Raw genomic sequence first — 18570 nt, forward strand, 5'->3', positions numbered from 1 at the left:
TTTGCAAAAAACGTTCTAAATAATTTGCTAAATAGGAACTCTACTGGACCTTATTTTGTCCAATGCGCATTTTGTTTACACTTTACAATTACGGTGATGTCACCAGCCTGCATCTTGCTGTTCCTGCTCTAATTATGTTTTACATACTGTCACATACTGCTCTTGTTCTGAAGAGCTCACCATTTCCAATGGAAAAAAATACCATCACACACAACTTTCAAAATCCAAGGGAAGTAAGTGTAGATCTCAAAAACTGAATTTTTAAATTTTGTGACAAAAATGTATGGAAAAGAAAGACCTTGGAAAACAGCCATGAAAATATACAGTATGGCACTGAAATCAATACAAATAGATACCACATATAATACATCAACATCATAAATAAACCCTAACCCTAACCCTTCCAACCATAAATGTCAGATTCAAATCAGAATGTTGCAGAAGTCATCAAATCGAGAATAAGTAGCTTGGAATAAATGAAATTACAGGGTAGTATGAATGACTGCTCCGTCATGTACAGTACAAACCTAGCACTGGCACACAGCATGTCTCATGTGCCTATTAAACATGAAAGATGGGCTGAACAGATATTTCCAGTTTTGTGGCTTGTTTGGCCTTCTTTTTTTTTAATGATGTACTCATACCTCTCCATACAGTATGTGTCAAAAAGCCTGAATGAACTGTGAGACTGACTGAAATCCTGCTAGGGTTTATCATTCAACAGCACAGCCCCCTCTTCCCCATCAAAAGAAGGCTCTCTTGTCTTTAACTCACCGATAAAAAAATTGCCCTAATTAAACTGTAATTATACATAAATTAACTTATCAGCGAAAGTGCTAATTGAGAAGAAAAGGTGTTTACTGGCAAAGTTTACTGGCAAAAGGGCAAAGTGAGACTATCTTAATGTGTCTTGGGGAACAAAAAAACGATGCATCAGCACATTGGCAGATGAGTGGCGTGACCTTGAGGAATAAAGCAGGGCGCTGACTTCTACTTTTGTATTATACCCCGCCCCCAAGAGCACCCAAGGGCAATTTCCGCCTGGAGAGGATGTTGGTAGGTCACTTTTCAGGCCACAAAGGCCCATGAGGAATGGGGGACAAGGGCCACCATTTTTCTTGACCATCCGATACTGGAGGTGGAGGTGATGTGGTCAGCATCACGCTCCAGCCGGCCTGTTACCCCCAGAAGGATTAACCCCCGAAGCCCTCTGGAAAGAATTAGAGCAAGCTACATCACTTGCCCCTACCTGGGATTGAACTCGGGACCTTCCAGTCAGGAGCCAGAAGCCCTTGCCGTCTGAGCTCTCACAGCTCCCCCGGAGTGGGTGTATCCTTAATAATCTTGAATTATCCTGGAAACTCTGTAGAGGTCAGGTAAGGGTCTTGAATTCAAGGGAACCCCTTGGGCTTCAAGTCTGAACCTTCAGATTTTTTATATGTCTTACTCAGTATACACAATAGGGGAAAAAATATCCAAAACACAAACATAAAAAAAATAAATGCAGTTTGTTTTTCTTCAGGAGTCAAATTTTCAAGATGTAACATGCCTAGAACAGAGGTAGATTCCATATTCTCCATATTCTACTACCTTGGATAAAGATTTGAGACTGAACAAATATAAAAAAAATGCAAGAATTTTTATGAAGACGGGCCTGGAATGGTTTTCTTCATGTTCCAAAAAATGAAAAAAAATAATACAAAGAATTAAAAGTCCATTATTATTACTATTGCAGGCCTAGAGGTATTGCTAGAGATGCTATTAATGGTGTTTAGGCTGATGAAAAACTTGGCAAATGCTCAGGATGCTAATAAACCTACCCCAAGGCTCTGAATGGTCAGAATTCACTGAATGACAGCAAATTTTACCTATCACATTAGCTTTTCCATAGGCGGGCAGTTTGAAAATGTTATTACGATGTGGTCTCATCAGCTATTTTCAAAAACATTCATTTCTGTGTCAAATGGGATGCAGATTGAATTTTTGTGATTACATGGTAAAGACATTATATATTTTGATGAATATTTGCTTTTGGGGTTGTATTTTGCTGGAGAATTGATCAATTATTGATGGACTCTGGAGCATCTCTGAACTGCAACAGCAGATAAATGTATTTTTTACATTGGGAACAGAATACGCTATGAAGCTGAGGTTATGTTGTTTCTTATGATATAAAGTATAGGCTACTGTGGTTTGATTTTGCTGGTAAAAATGGATTAAATTCACACATTGTGCTGTATGTGGATGTCGTGTTGTGGTCAGCACTATTTAATTAATTTGTTGTTTTTTTTAGACAATAGTTTCACTGCTGTGAAAAGAAATGTAATGGTTGTATTTAGAGGATATTGGAGATCTTGCATGTGTGATTTGTAAAACAATTACAAATTATGTTGTAATACAACATAGATTATGCAGATTTCCAAGGCTGTGATGCATCTGTCTCCAGACATCCAATAAGGTTAAAGAGTCTTTGACCAGTAAATAAAAAGGGGAAGGTTAATCTATAGCAAACTACCAGCTCCTGTCTGTGGTTCAAAACCATAGGCAGTCATATTCCAAAAACTAAAGCTATACCTCTGCCAACACCGAACTTTTTAGACCCTGTTTTGTTACCCTGTGTGCCACACGTATCTAGTACGGTACAATAGGTTTTGGGGTTCAGCTCCAGATACATACCAGGAAATACATAGCAACTCCAACTGTTAGAAATGCTTTCCATGCCCAGTAGCAAAGATTTGGTTATGTAGCTGGAGCAGAGGAGGATCTCCAATTTCAGGACCATAAGAAAAGGTTGATTTCAGATTACTTCAGGCTGCAAACGTGTAAAATCACAGACACCATCAAGAAGATGAAGGCATAAGAGGGATAACTAAAAATAGCATGTATTAGCTGGCTGTCCCAGAAAAAGTGAACAACCCCTTTGGATAAAATTTTGAATGAAATTAATCTTGCCTGATACTGTGCCTGCCTGCACTCTGAAGCAGTCACAGATTAACAGGCATACTCGGAGATTAAGTCTGTCGTTTTCACCTCTAAAATAGGTACCAATGCACCTAGATCTGTCTTTTATCAGACAGAGAGCATCTCCTTGTTAGGTTGAGTGACTGCTTAATCACACTCACTGTAGATTGAGGAGCACAGCGGTTCCATCCATTATAAGCAAAGTAATATGACTTCATTCCTTTCTTTTGCAATGACACAAAATTGTTCCAGGTTCTTCGTGAATTTAATCTCAAGCAGAATAAGAAAGAATGCGTATTAAAAGAAAAAGAGACAGATGTTTTTTTTATTTTCAAGGTTAATTTCATCTCTGAATCAATGTGTTAATATTCTGTTCTCCTCTGGCAGGCCTCCCAAAGTGATTGCCAATGTTTTCCACAATGTGTGCCTACAGTGGAGCACACTCCAGCACAGTCACAGTAAGCCGCTTGCCTTCTCTTAAACACACAGGCACACCACAAATCTTCCTGTCAGAGCCTTCCCTTCTGGATACCACATGGAAATATACACTCGTCACTCACTAAAAGCTCTTTGTGAATCTCCTCGGTTGCATCGCACTATTGTGAATGATCAAAGCTTTCACTTTAAGTGATCAAATAATAGGATGCAGTTAAAGGATTCACAACATTGAGTCTTGGGATCTTCTTATATCAATCCTCTGCCACTGGTAGAGGTAAGTGATAATTGTACCATTAAGATGTTAATTTGAAAGATCAGTTTTTGATCCAAGTAGACAGTCTGTGAATTAAGAAATGTGCTTCCGAGGAAATTAAATATGAGGTTTGCTGGGGTTTTTTTTTTCTACAGTCTGTAGTATCGGTGCTGGAATGTTAGCTTTAATAACGATATTGATCTAAGCATGCATTTTAATTAACTAAATGTTTTTCCTCCTCCATTGTAATGCTCAGCTGTTCAGATGTATTGAATAGTTTGCACAATATTAATCTGTAGTCTCCCTCACAAGGCTCACTAGGTCAGAGGTCAAGTGGAAGGCCAGTCACAGTTGCCAGGGGTGATTCTACAGCACTGAAAATAGAACATCTTTCCATTAGCACCTTCTGTGGGCATGAACTAAGCACAGTGCAAAAATGTTGTTATTTCACAGCATGTCAGATTCATGAAAGGAATATTCTTTCTCATTGTTATTCCTGCTAATACATGGATCTGTCCCTATAAATAAAATACAGCTTTCATGTGTCTGATTTCACATATGAATGGATATATGATTTTTTTATCACTTATAAAATGCTGTGTTTATGGTCACATCAAAAAAGAGTAAAAAATTCAACAGAGATTGAAGTCCATTAAAAAAACACTTCATGCGGATTCTTAAAAATAACTACAAGTGCTACACTCTGGAACAGTCCATCTGAAATTTTATTTCCAAACTCATTCAGAAACTGATCTTGCCAGATAGAAATCTTGCCAGGAGATTTCTGTCACCTCGCTTCACTATTGCTTCATATTTCCTTGCTATCTGCAATAGAAACAAAATCATACTACCAACGTACCAACTTCAAACCAGAAGGTTCTGTGACGTAGATTATACAAATAGCAGGCCACACAGCACAATAAACTATCATTTTATTTCCTTCCAAAATCTTCACAGGGGATCCACTGCCATTTATGGAACGACAGATGGAGTAATATATTAGCCAGGCAGGGGAAGCCCGGTATGGATGTATATTTGCTGAAGCCCTCCTGCCATCTTGCGAAGGCAGTGTAAAAATAGCCTCCTCAACACCCCTGCTATGTACTACTTACACATAACGTGTAGTAATCAGGCTCAGCTTTGATAGAGGCAGTGTTCAGAGGGATCTTATAATTAAGTAGCCTCAGGCAACACTTGATCTTTAACAACCTCCAAAGCCATGAAGCCAAACAAACTAACAAACAATCAGGCCTACCTTGAGGGATCTGTTTCAGTGTTCATTTTTTTTGTTTGGCTGGACTGTGGCGTTACAACTACATGTGTGCGGATTTATACATTTGTAGATGAGTCTGCGTGTGTAAACATTGTTTATATTTATTTTAAAGTTTCTTCACACGTGACCTAAAACCTTTTCGGATGCCACAAAAATAGGTTTTAATTTACCCCCAAGGACCTAAACAAGCTGACACAGAATACAACATCTGCTGTGCTTAGGTAAGCTGCCGTTGCTATGGTTACTAGCTAGGCTCACTAAACACTGGTGCACTGTGCCATTATCGTTAAGCTGCAGAAGAACCCTGACAGAGGGCAGAAGTCCCTCAGCCCACACACACAAAATAACTTTAACCATTTCAAAGTAAAGCTCATCACAGCAAGTGCTACCTGTGTATACTGAGTGACGCCTGTGACACACAATGCAAAAAATTAAAAGGGATAATTAGTCGCACTGCTAAATCAGGATCAGTATACAAGTGTGCATTCGAGGAAGTAGCAGTGTATCTACAAGGAAGATGGACCTTCTGAAGAAAGACTCAAAGAGATAAAGAAATAATTAGGACAATCCAACTACCAGTGCCTGCTGTGATTGCCTTGTGTCCCTGCTGATGAAAGCCATACAGCACAGAGCTGCCCTAACGTTTCACATACTGAAAGTGACACAAAACCATGCTAATGTTGAAGTCCAGCTGGAACAGTCAGTGTTTTAGCATTTTAAATAAATTATGCCAGTTTGCGCATGGTCTTGTACACTGTGACACTGCCTACACCAAATGTAAATGACATAGTTATGATTTATAGTTATGATGGAGCAGCAACCATATAGAGATACATTTGGAAGATATGACCATTACTATAGCATTACACGTTTTTAGTACTGTACACTATATATGCACTGTATACAGTACTGTACTGCCACTCAAGCAATTGCACTATGCCACACCATTATAAAAGTAGATTTCCTCCTTCCTTCACTGAGGATCGTGGTTAAATAAAACACACGAAAATATCTTGAAAGTAACATTAAAATCTAAGGGAAATCTGAAATAACAACTTGAAGCTCTTTAAGAAAACTGATCAGCAACGCCACAAAGGAAATCTTAAAAATCTTGACTTTATACCCATAATGCCTCTTCTGTACGTTGGAGGAATTATGGGTTTATGGGAAAGGTTCTTTAGCAATGGCATGATTGCAGTACATTATGTTTACAGCCTGTCTGAGGCTGGGAATGATTTATATACTTAATGTTCACGTATTCTTTATTGAGTGATTGCACCTAATTCTTTTGCTCAACAGCAGGCAAGTCGGATCTGTATTCAGTAGTTCCCGTTCCAAGATGAAAGGAGATAGAAAACATGATCACAGTGAATGAGTGCATATCAAAATACATAGCCAACAACACACACCTGGAGTTATGCCATTACTGTCAATATTGTATAGATTGAAAGAAATCTAATCCTGACCTGTAGTCTCCATAAAACTGTTTTTGATAGCATTGCATAGACAATACGGGATTAGACAGAGGTATCTTCTGTTTGTCCTCTTAGACTAGTCAATGATGAGATGAATGTCAGAGTTCAATTAAAATAAAAATGTTCCAAGACTGGTGGTAGCTGTAGAAAAATAAACAGTAGTTTGTTCTATATACTGTATACTATAACAAGACATAAAATTAATTTTAATTTAAAGCTACAAAATGTTTGCTAATGTGTAGCTATGCACCAACTATCTTGTGTTTAAAATAATTTGAATCTTTTTAGAGTCATTTTTAGAGTTTAATAATGGTGCCATCCAGTTTCACATTAAAGCTACATTACCACATTGTTCTGACCACTAATAAACAGGCCAAAAAGTCTTATGGCATTGTGATTAAAATTGGCATTTAACCGCAATTAAATTAATCCAACCTAGCTTTCTTATGAACTGACCATAATACAAACCATCCTCATAAAGATACTGAAATGACAAAAGGTTGAGATATTTACAGTAAAGTACATGGTCATTTACAGTATATACTGTAGTAAATGGAGTGAAAGCAGAGCTGACATGGTTGTGCTCTCCAGTCCCAACATCTTTCAACTATTGATGTTTGAGGGACAAATTCAGAAGAAACAGGGAGATAATACCACAGATTGAAAAGATGCAGAGAGCAATTCCTAAAATGACTATAATATGCATTCTAAGTCTTGACAATATATTTATTATACTGCATAATTTCTGACTGCTTTTGAACAGAATAACACATTTTTCTAGGATATTTCCAATGTTTACAGTACAATATTTACAGAATTGTCGGAATATTCTTACAGAAGCTAAAAGAAGTGGGGTATAGGACCCCAAAAGTAGATACATTTGTCCACAAAGTTTGCTTTCAGCTGGAACATTGTGAAAAAGGAGGCCACTTGCCACTTTAGCTCAGTGTTCCTCCTCTTTTTTACTGAACAATAGGGAAACTACAGCTGTATTGAAAGCATCTTAAAAGAATTTTCTCTGCTGTGAACACTGCATACATGTTCTTTATATTTTGCTAAGCAAATAAATCACCTAGACAGCAGTTATACAACAGCTCTGAGGGGACGGTGCTAAACTAAAATCAATTACTCCTGTACTTCATTCAATGCTCAGCAGAGCACTTCTTATCTATAACATAGCAGAAGGCATGCAATGCTGACTCTGATTTAAAAACAAGACCAGATTGCTTTGCAAAGTTTTTTCTTCTGTGCCACAGCTCAGAAACACTGTTTTCAACCTGTTCTTTGCTCGTATTAATAAATGCTAGTCTGAATGAGCGTCCCACAAATAATACAATTCATGTATGTAATTCACACTTGATTCACAGGTACAACCTTCACATATTACCGCCACTCAGTTCAGTGAGCTTCACAGATAAAATAAAATATAAAATATACATAATGTCTGACTGAGTCATTTTATATTCTCCATCCATCTACATACAGTATAATTAGAGTCAGTTTTAACAGTGCAGCACAGATACATTCAATTTCTTAGGTTGCACAGGTGTAGAATCCCCAAGTACTTCTCCTTCCGGTCTGAGCAGGCAGCAAAGTGTGAAACCCTTAACAGTAGGGCTCTCATCCTGCCTCCACCCACTTAGCAGAGAACATTAAAGACTGAGGACGCTACGGTTTTCATCATACAACTAGTACTTCACATCCCCCTTCTCTTGTTACTTAACCAATGATGACATACACGAGGAGCGGAGAAAAGTTCGTTTTCAGCAACAAACAGGCAGTATTTCTCTAAAAGGCGCTGCTGAGACCCGCGAGGTACTTACAAGAACTCTGCCTGTCAATGTCTGTGCAGATATCATGACCCCAGCCCAGTCTTTGACAGAGGTCATCCAGCCCACTTCGCTCGCTGGAGTCTCCTCTTTCTCGTCGGGACCCTTGGCAGACCCATCTGCTTGATTACCTGCATTACTGTTAATCTTCTGTGCTTCCTGTACAAGGAAAAAACACAATGTCATCATCAGTCACTGTCATCTCTGACAGGTTGAGAAGAATCCTCACAAATTATTTCCCTAACAATTATTTCACAAGCCCACACCAATTTCTAACCACATATATAAAAAACATTCCCAGAATACCCTTCTTTTCTGCTTTCATTTTTTCTCTATGTTAATATGCCAATGATTAGGCATATTATGGGACACCATAATAATTACTGAAGCTTTAAAATATATATGTGTGTGTTTTATGTATATATATATGTATATATGTATAGTGTTCATTTGTATTTTTTAGTTTGTTTGTCTCCTTTCTGATTCATTCAGGAAGTATTAGTTTGTTACATTTTGTCTACAACTTAACCTAGACAGTTTTAACAAGATTTTCACACAGCTCCGTCCCTGGTTGAAAAGAAGGGGACAGTAGTGCTAGCATTTCACCATTATCACATTCCGATGTCACTGCCATAAATCACCGTGAGGTCAATTCTGACTGTAAGACTGCTCTCTGAACTAATTAGGTAGATGTGCATGCATGCCAGTCATTATTTATGATATTATTTTTTTTCTTTCAAACTCCTGACGCCTGAAAGAATGATTTCAGGCGTCCGTAGTATTAGAACACAGAAGTTGCTCAGCCCTGAAGGATGACCTTCTTGAATGGTATAAATCACTTTCGCTTCCTAACAACGAATTAACAATTAAGTTTATCTCAGCAAAGGGTTTTGTAACATGTAATTAACATGGCATGGTGGACACACTGAGGGAAATGGCGATACTTTTCTCAAAAGGGAAAAACAAATCTACACTCTGTAGAAACATCACCAGCTTCCTAAGAACTCTGGAATTTAAGATGATGAGTCACTACAACGTATTTAATAATTATGACATTGTGGGGGGAGAGGAGAAGGGCAAGCCTCAGTCTAATCATTTTACAAATCAGGGCTCTCCTGTTCTTTGCATCTGCTTTCAGTACAATGTATAAAACTGCTCCAGTGCAGTTGTTTTAAACATGCAGACAAAGAAGTTAGCATCTGAGGTTTTGCTAAACCACTAAGTACTTGTGCAGAATCAAGGCAAGGGAAAGCACAAAAGGTGTGCCTGTTTTCTGAACACTAATATCCAGGACACTGAAACCTAAAGCATGGCTCATTTAGACTTCCTGACGCAACATCTCTGCAGAAGGTGAGCCGTGTGGGCTGTGTACAGGGGAAGGCATGATTCACTCTGCAAGACGTCAACGGGAGATCGGAAGGTTATATCCTTAGAGTCACAATACAGTTCATTTTCAGGTGGGTGGGAAATGTCAGCATTTACAGTATATTTATTATTTATATTTTTATCCACGAGCCCTGATGGCCCATTATAGGGTACGGTCCTTCCTGTTGACCTGCTGATCAGAATTTGATACCTTTCCATTCTTTGGATTTTTTTGTGGCTACCAACTTCAGTCAGATGCCAAACAACAAAGACAAAGAAACAGAGGTCCCCATGAAAAGCATATCCTGAACTGCACATCTTTTCATGCACAATTCTATCATGCAGACGCTGAACCATATAATAGCGCAAATGCACAATACCTAAAATTCAAGCGCTAGTGGAAAAAAAAACTTGTTCTTCAAATTATATACCAGAAATAACATAACACAGCTTTAGCCATGCAATACAGCATTACAAAAACTGTTCTTCCCCAGTGGTAGGCTGTCATAAACTTTAAAATGTATTATTCTATCCTAGCATTTTACTTGGCCTCTGTTACTCTCTACACAAATAGACCGGCAGTCCTTTCAGCTAGTAAAAACGTAGTAGCTGCTGGCCATTAAGAGAGGAAAATTCCAAAGCAAGCAGTTGAAGTTTCGACTTCAACCCGAAGGCCTATTAACATGGCACACTGTGACACATTATTGACTTATCCCATAAATATTACATTTGCATTTGACAGACATTACTAGTATGCCTGGGTATCAGAACACAATCACAACAAAGAAGCTGTTTACTCTAACTATGGTATCTAGTATGAGAGGATTTTCTAGTAAAATGGGATTACTGTTGGTAATTGTTCTTCTTGGAAACAGCTGGCATTCTGATAATTGGATTCCTCTTGTAGTAACAAGTTAGTCCTAGAAAGTAGTTGTTTGATATCAGTGCAAGACGTTTCAAAAAAAATCTTTGCTTCTTTCCTAGATCTTCTGCAATGTGTTGAGTCAATTTATTTCTTGAGGAGTAAGAACACCCAATTAGAAAATGCGTTATGAACGTTTACTTGAAAAAAGGCCGGCACAAAGAGGTTTTTTTTACCCTCCCCTGGCTGCAAGACAAGGAACTTATGACCCCCCTGCAGAGTGAAATGAACCAACGGGAGGAGGAAGGATGCAAAAGAATGCTACTATGAGCGAGAGAGGGGCTTCCTGTGGTTTTTGATAACATTTCAGGAAGTGACATCATGGAGGATTACAAGGAAGAGCAGCAGAAATGAATTCACTCTGCAGTGAATTATGGAGTAACTGTAGTAACTGAAGTGAAAAAAACGGAGTTTGTAACAAACATGAACGTTTGTTAAAAACTCCATTTCAGCACAATGAAGACGTCTGAGTTTTTTGCTACCAGGTATACGTCACCTTTAAATGTTCCTTCAGCTCTGCTCTGTTGTTGTTGCACTGCAGTCATGCAGGACTGGATGCGCAGTACTCACAATGTGTGGGTAGAGATTATATTTCATTCTGATTGGATACCCCACTTCAAAGAACTTCTGGCATGTAACTATGCAGCATGTGCTATCCCTTAGCATGAAAATACATCTTTGAAGGGGACTAGGATCTATTCAAGCCACAGCTCACCGAGCACGGGATATGAATGAAAGTGATCCACCTCAGATAAGACGAGTGCACGGAAAAATCACAATGCACTTTGGATATCATATTCAACTAGCAGCTCAGCTATGAACATTTCTGTGACTTCAGGTTTGCAATTTTTTTTGTATATGCTTTCAGTGCACCGATCCTGAGAGACAGGAGCTTTCACCACTTCTACATTTCAGCTAAATTAGTCACAATAAAAACACAGCATTGTTATAATTATAAGGTCACCTGACCACAGCTCAAAGTTATTTCCTTACAATAAAAAAATTAACAAAACAAATAGTTTTCAATACTGGCCCAGAGATACTCAAAGACATGATGATATGAAAGATTCTAAATGAAACCGTTTTTAACCAGCTGACTCAGAACATCGGCCCATGATCCCCGCAGTGCGTCAGCTCAGAATAACACTACCCCAGACAGTGACTGTTCGAAGACAAGCACCCCTGATCTTGATTTTGCAGGACATTTAGAGAAGGAGAAACCAACGGGACTTTGTTTAAGAGAGCAAAATGTCTGTCCGGCTGCCGAAACAGCCAGGAAAGTAAAGCACTGAAACCACATTAAGCATTATTTCTAAGAAGCCAGCAGGGCGTATGAATAGATCTAAAGAGACAAAGTAAACAAAAGAAGATTCTGCTCCATTTCATAGATAATACACACAGGCTGCACTTCTCCTGCAGAAAATAGGACACGGCCTCTCAAAGCATGCCACAGGATACTCCACTTACTAATTTTATCCATGAATGTCATTCTGGGAACTTAAGTTTCAACATGGGGGGTTCTGGAGAATCGTCCTGCATGAGGTTCCACATACATGGAAGCCAAACCGAGTGAGTGGCTGTGAAGGTGAAGAGCTGAGGAGTTTTCTCCTGTTAACAATGCATGAGCACAATACACAGCACCTGGGTTTGTTAAAGTGGATCACTGGGCATGGGGGTGAGTGCTGTCCAGCTAGAGCAGTCCTAGAGCCATTACAGAACTCAGGGGGTGGAAGGATCTCTCTCGATAACCTTTCAGGTAACAAGGGGAATGAGCACTGATGCTACAGTACACAGCAAGTCATTCACGAGAAAAAAATCATTACCACAGTTTACTACATTCAAGTTGAACACAGGTAGAAAAATATATTTGAAAAAAATGAAAATAATGTTATGACATCCATGGGTCGTATTAAAACCACTGGTAAATGTCAGCTTTCGGAATTACCCCTAAACGCTCTATTTTATTTCTTGGTTGTGCTGTGACAACATGTGTTAGCAGTTCTAAACCCTCTCTTGTGAAAAATCAAACTAAGAAAACTGGAAATTCACTGCTCTTTGTAAATCGAAAGTCTGGTGACATCAAGGGTCACCCCCTGGCAGAAATTCATTTGAACGGTGCGTTTGTTGTTCAAAAGGGGGCAAACTTTCAAAGCCGTTCCTTTTCTCAGCTGCATTTTGCTCCCCTTGGCTGTATTATAGACTGAAACAACACTACTAATCATTCTTAAAATACACGAGCACTGAAAGGAGCTGAAAGTTCTGTGGCAAGCTGTTTCAGTTCACTCAGATCAATGAGGAGATGGAGGCAGACCTCTTGAATAATGTGGCAGACTTTCAATAGGCATTGAAACCCATGTATTAAGTTACACAATATTTATGTCTTGTGTACACACACTACCAGTACTTGGTTCACAGAGTGCATATAGTAACTTTAACCACAGTATTTCATAAACAGATGTGATTTTTTTTTCATTTTTAATATTCTGTCAAGGATTTAATGGATATAAATGTACGACTGTAATGTCTGTCTCACTGCAGTGTCCTGCACTGGAGTGCCAATGGGAAGACCCCATCATAACAAGTGGCAGAAACAAGCCAATGTGACTCAGCTAAGCAACTGCAACTGGGCTTTTCTGCAGCTGTTACTTTGACTTTCATTGTGCATCATTAGGGAATAATCTGTTCCAATGGGACTTTTATTTTTAACTTGAACCAGGGAAATGAGAATCTAGTCAATGTGATAACACTGTGAATTACACATGACATTTTGTTTCCACAGTAGGTTGGTAACAAAAAAACATCTCATTCTTCTAATGTTTTTCCTATTTTACTACAGCGTAACCACCTTGCACTCAGTAAACAGCTGCCTCAACAATCTGCGTTTGTTGGAACAAACAGAACTCGCTAAGAGGAAATATGTTACAGAGTCATCTAAATCAAATCAAGATTTAGACAACCTAATTTCAGTACAGAGCAATGGGAAATCCAGGAAAAATACCTGCAATTTCATTTAATTTAGAAAGATTAAAATAAATCTTTAAATTCTAGGATTTAGACAATTGCTTTAAAGCGCTTTTTCAACAGTTATCAGTCTGGGGACAGCAAACACTAGGCAGTCTAATGAATTAATTGGTACAGAGGAGTAATAACTGGAACGATTTTGCTTTTCTCTTTTAACTGACATTATCACCCCTAATTACAACAACAATTAATTTAATAATGCTCACACTTCCCTTGAACACTGGCTTGGAAATGGTTCATTTCAGCAGCAAGACCAAAGGGCTAGCATTATTTACAGCAGGTTCATAAGTTACATATTAAATGTCCTGGAAAAGTTATAATGCAAAATGGAACCACTGAATAAGACGACGTTGCATTACAAACTCCTAAAATACGTCATTACTATTGCGTTTCTCTCATATTCAATGAAGAATAAGTTAAATTCAGGAGTCGGGCAATCAGAAATTAAGTCACAATAACAGAGGGACAGCCAGACACGCAGACACACACTGACATACTGACTTGCCAAGAAGACAAGGAGGATGTAGTAAGCCAACAGACACACAGACCACAAAGATCTGTGGATTAAAATGTAATGACAACACTAGTGTAATTCATTTCCTCTAGCTGACCGGTCATTTCCTTTCGTGTGTTCCTTTCAGATTTATAAGAAAAGGCCCATGAAGAATGACATGCTGTCAATGTCAGGGAAAGGTTATCTATCTACAAAATCACATTAGCTTCAGAGTCTTTATATGCAGAACTATTTTGAGTGCTGCTAGTCTAAAGAGGATTAGACGATTTGTGCACAGAGAACAGAATAGATGACACCAGCAAAGTCACTAGGCAGACATGCAGGATGTTTCCACCACTCTGCCAGCAGGGCTCTCTTGTTTAGTAACTACCCTTGAGTGTGTGAAAAAATGAAAACATGGTTATAAAAGAGCAATCATGTCATATTAAAAACTCTGTCATAAATCACTGGATTATCTACACAGCTTTATCCCAAAACATGTCGAAACCTTGTTTTGCTATAGAAAAATCACAATATCTGCAATCCAAATGTTGTTACATACATTGCTACAGTAAATGTTTTCAAACGTAAGGTATCTGGGAAATGATTGTTTTAGCTTCTTCACAAACAAGGTGAAGTTATGTTTTCTATCTGTAATAAACACAGGCATGTCCCTGACGATAACTATGACTGACTTTTGGATCAATAAGGGCCACCGACAGCCAAACGAGCAACAGAGCCAAAACATCTGGTTCTATTACTTTCTTTCATGTCTTTGCTTCTTTGCCAGCAGCCATATCACCCTGCAACTCACAACTGGCAGCCCACTGAAGTTCAGCAGGTGTGAGCCTGGTCAGTACCTGGAGGGGAGACCTCCTGGGAAAAGCTAAGGTTGCTGCTGGAAGAAGTGTTAGTGGGGCCAGCAGGGGGCACTCACCCTGTGGTCCGTGTGGGTCCTAATGCCCCAGTATAGTGACGGGGACACTTTACTGTAAACAGGCGCTGTCCTTCGGATGAGACGTAAAACCGAGGTCCTGACTCTCTGGTCATTAAAAATCCCAGGGCATTTCTCGAAAAGAGTAGGGGTGTAACCCCGGTGCCCTGGCCAAATTTCCCATTGGCCCTTACCAATCATGGCCTCCTAATAATCCCCCTCTATGAATTGGCAGAGTAATGGAGCCATCTATGAATTGGCTCCATTACTCTGCTCTCCTCCCCACTAATAGCTGATGTGTGGTGAGCGTTCTGGTGCACTATGGCTGCCGTCACATCATCCAGGTGGGGCTGCACATTGGTGGTGGTGGAGGGGAGTCCCCATTACCTGTAAAGCGCTTTGAGTGGAGTGTCCAGAAAAGCACTATATAAGTGTAAGCAATTATTATTATTATTATTATGAAAGAAATGCCATGAAATTAAAATATCAGCTGCTCACGCTACACGCCAACATACTGTATAAGCTACTGTATATGAGCATTGAAAATGCTCATTACTAAAATCATACTATTATTAGTCTTTCCAGAAAAAAGGCAGCAATTTGCCCTCTGCCATCACTCCCTTTGCATCAATAAGAGATAAAGGTCTCAAGAGATCACAGGTGGCACCCTGGTTTCTGTTAATTGGCACCCATCATTCTAAAGATGGATCCAGGGAGTTTTATCTTTCTAAAAGGCTATTTATAAAGCCCACTGTTACGTTAAAGGCTAAAAATCTTTTGATTTAAAAATTCTTAGAGAAACTGCTTCCAAATCACATTACTCTCTCCCCAGGACCCAAGGAAACTCTGTTTCTAAGTGTCAAAAAACACATCATTTTGAAGTTCACACAAGAGTCTATATATATAAAAATATAGTACTGTGACAATGCAACAGCATTCCTAACACTAAAAGAAAATTATTATTATATTATGATTCAATTAAACACCAGGTTCTGCAGATCAAAATCTGTTCCAGCCAGCACATTCAGCATAGCTACAGCCCTAAAAAGCTGCAATAATGTACGCAATCATTAAAATTGAACAGGCTGATGGAAAATTAGATTGGGATATTGTTCATCTTTATTCATTGCTGGAACAGAAACAGGCTCTTTTATTTTTCAATTAAACAAAAGTAAAAGATGTAACAGGCCTTTAACACTTTGATTTTTTTTATTTGTACCTACGTGAAGTCAGGAGAGAATCAAAATTCACACGCATTCTGTATTCACATACTTGAGCTCGAAGCAGGAATTTTCTGGCAAACCAGTCCACCAGTGAGCAACAGGTTTGTTACTTGCATTTGGCAGGTAGACGGAAGGCTTTGATTAAATCAGAGCCTTAATGTCATCACAGCAGCTCATTCGGAACGTCTGCACCATAAACATTATCGCCATTACACATGCAGGCTTAATCTGGCTCATCTCATCCCCAGGCAACTGCCCAGAGACAGTAACTCTCATGTCCTTTCACCATTCCTTTTGGGTGGCATTGTCACAGAGCCCTGCTCTCGGTGTACCTCTGAAAGGGACAGACTTCAGTCTCGTAATAGGATTTCCTTCCAAGGACAGGAGCTCACCCAAGTCTTTACGGGTAGGATTGATTTTTTTTATTTCTTCTCAGCTAGGCCTGTGTCAGCTTTAGTTACTTTATCTACAAATCAGGAAATAATAGCTAGGTTCAGCGTGGTGTGTTGAAACCACAAAGCATCCAGCTGGTGTGCCATTCTATTAATTATCTTTTCTATATATTAGATCATCGTCTACCCGATGCCCTTACAGATACATTGAGCAGTAAGAGCTGTTTGTTCTGCTCATACCAACAAAGACAATTCCACTATTTTGAGGACGTCTGACAAAATACATACCCTTATCTTGGATGTATATAATAGAGAGGAATGTATGACAGGATTTGCATAAAGCTAGGGAAGAGTTTAAAAAATGCAGAATGTGAGACTGAGAAAATGAACTGCACAAAGAAAGCAGTTTCTTCCTCTCCTCAAACAGCTTCAGGGGCTGCTCAATTTCCTGTAATACTTGTAATATAAACTGCTTGTATGGCATCGTACTGTAGGTGAAGAGCTTTCTCTTAAATTAACATACAAGTAACCTCAGGGTTAAAATTTATAATAATTCATTACACTTATATAGCACTTTTCTGGACCAGGACTTTATAGGTAATGGGGACTCCCCTCCTCCACCACCAATGTGCAGGCCCACTTGGATGATGCGACAGCAGCCAAAGTGCACACAGAACGCTCACCACACAGCAGCTCTCATGGGGAGAGAACAGTAATGAGTAATGAAGACAGTTCAGAGATTTGGATTGTTAGTAAGCCATGCCCTGTAAAGGCCAGGGGAAAATTTGGCAAGAACACAGGGACCCCTACTCTTTTTTTAAAAATGCCCTGGGATTTTTACTGGCCCTACTAACACCTCTTCCAGCAGCAAGCTTTCCCAGGAGGTCTCCCATCCAGGTACTGGCCAGGTTCACACTGCTGAGCTTCAGTAGAAAGTGTCAGTGAAACTGCTTCGGCTTCAGTGGGTTGTCTCCAGCTGAGGCACACAGTGCGACTCCATCGCCGTCCTCAGGACACCCTGTCCCAATACGTGCTCACAGACACACCCCCTCGAAAAGAGAATACTTCACAACTTAAAGGAAAAGTAAACAGCTTCTTAGTCCATTTCCCTTGCAGTCAAAGCCAAATCCAAAATATTTTCGCATTGACCACAACAATGATGTTAACAGGCCAAATGGCCTCCTCTCGCTTGGAACTACTCTTATGTTCTTTATGCAACCAGGGAACCCTGAGGCTACTACCAAGGCCACGCAAACCAAACTAACAGAAAGATAACATATAAAAATACATACAGCAAAAGTGAAATAGTTTTAAATGGTGATCTGACACAAAATACAGCCACTGGCTTATCAATTCAATGTTATCTCTCATTAAAAATCACTCGAATGGTATGACTGCATAATGTACAGTAAATGATCAAGAAGGCAACCATGGAAGTCTTCAGCTCTGCTCTTGTATTAGTATACCTCTTTTACCTTTGCTGCTGGGACTCTGCACCAAAGCCGACAGATATTGATCCTACTTGGACAGCAGGATTATGATGTAATTAATTAGCATGCCCTGCAGCCCGTGAATCATTCTGACTTTTTTTTATTCGGTTTTCATCAACTGATGGTGAGAACTCAGTCAATAAACTTCCAACAGTTTAATTTAGAAGTGTGCTCCTTGCACACAGTATAATACACACCTTAATGGACATGTTGATCTAATGATGGATTCCATGATGTAGCAGGAGGTTTGGGAAAGATGACTTCTGTTATGTTCTGGATCATCTTTGTCTTCTTGAACTAAAGGCCTTGAACAGCAGATCATGACAGCCACAATACAAAGAGTTAAATAAACTCTTCTGCAACAGGCGTGAGTGGAATAATACATACACAGTGTTATCGTTTGCCATAAAGCCACACAGATAAGCAGGTTGGGTAACCCTGCAGTGACCCTGCAAACAAGGATTGCAGGTGAAATAAAAACTGACTTTCCTCAGAGACAGC

At 39.3% G+C, this 18570-nt stretch overlaps 1 protein-coding gene across 9 annotated transcripts in view; it reads right to left on the bottom strand.

Annotated features, from left to right (window-relative positions):
• Positions 1-18570, bottom strand: part of kcnma1a (potassium large conductance calcium-activated channel, subfamily M, alpha member 1a) — a 210045-nt gene that overhangs the window by 166162 nt on the left and 25313 nt on the right. For all 9 annotated transcript variants that reach the window (XM_088916330.1, XM_088916328.1, XM_088916324.1 and 6 more), the window contains exon 2: positions 8224-8388. In XM_088916330.1, coding sequence (XP_088772456.1) covers positions 8224-8289 — 66 coding nt within the window. In that variant the 5' untranslated portion in view covers positions 8290-8388. The remainder of the gene's footprint in view (positions 1-8223; positions 8389-18570) is intronic.

Source organism: Atractosteus spatula, chromosome 5 (assembly GCF_055471065.1).
Source record: "Atractosteus spatula isolate fAtrSpa1 chromosome 5, fAtrSpa1.hap1, whole genome shotgun sequence".
Lineage (NCBI taxonomy): Eukaryota > Metazoa > Chordata > Actinopteri > Semionotiformes > Lepisosteidae > Atractosteus > Atractosteus spatula.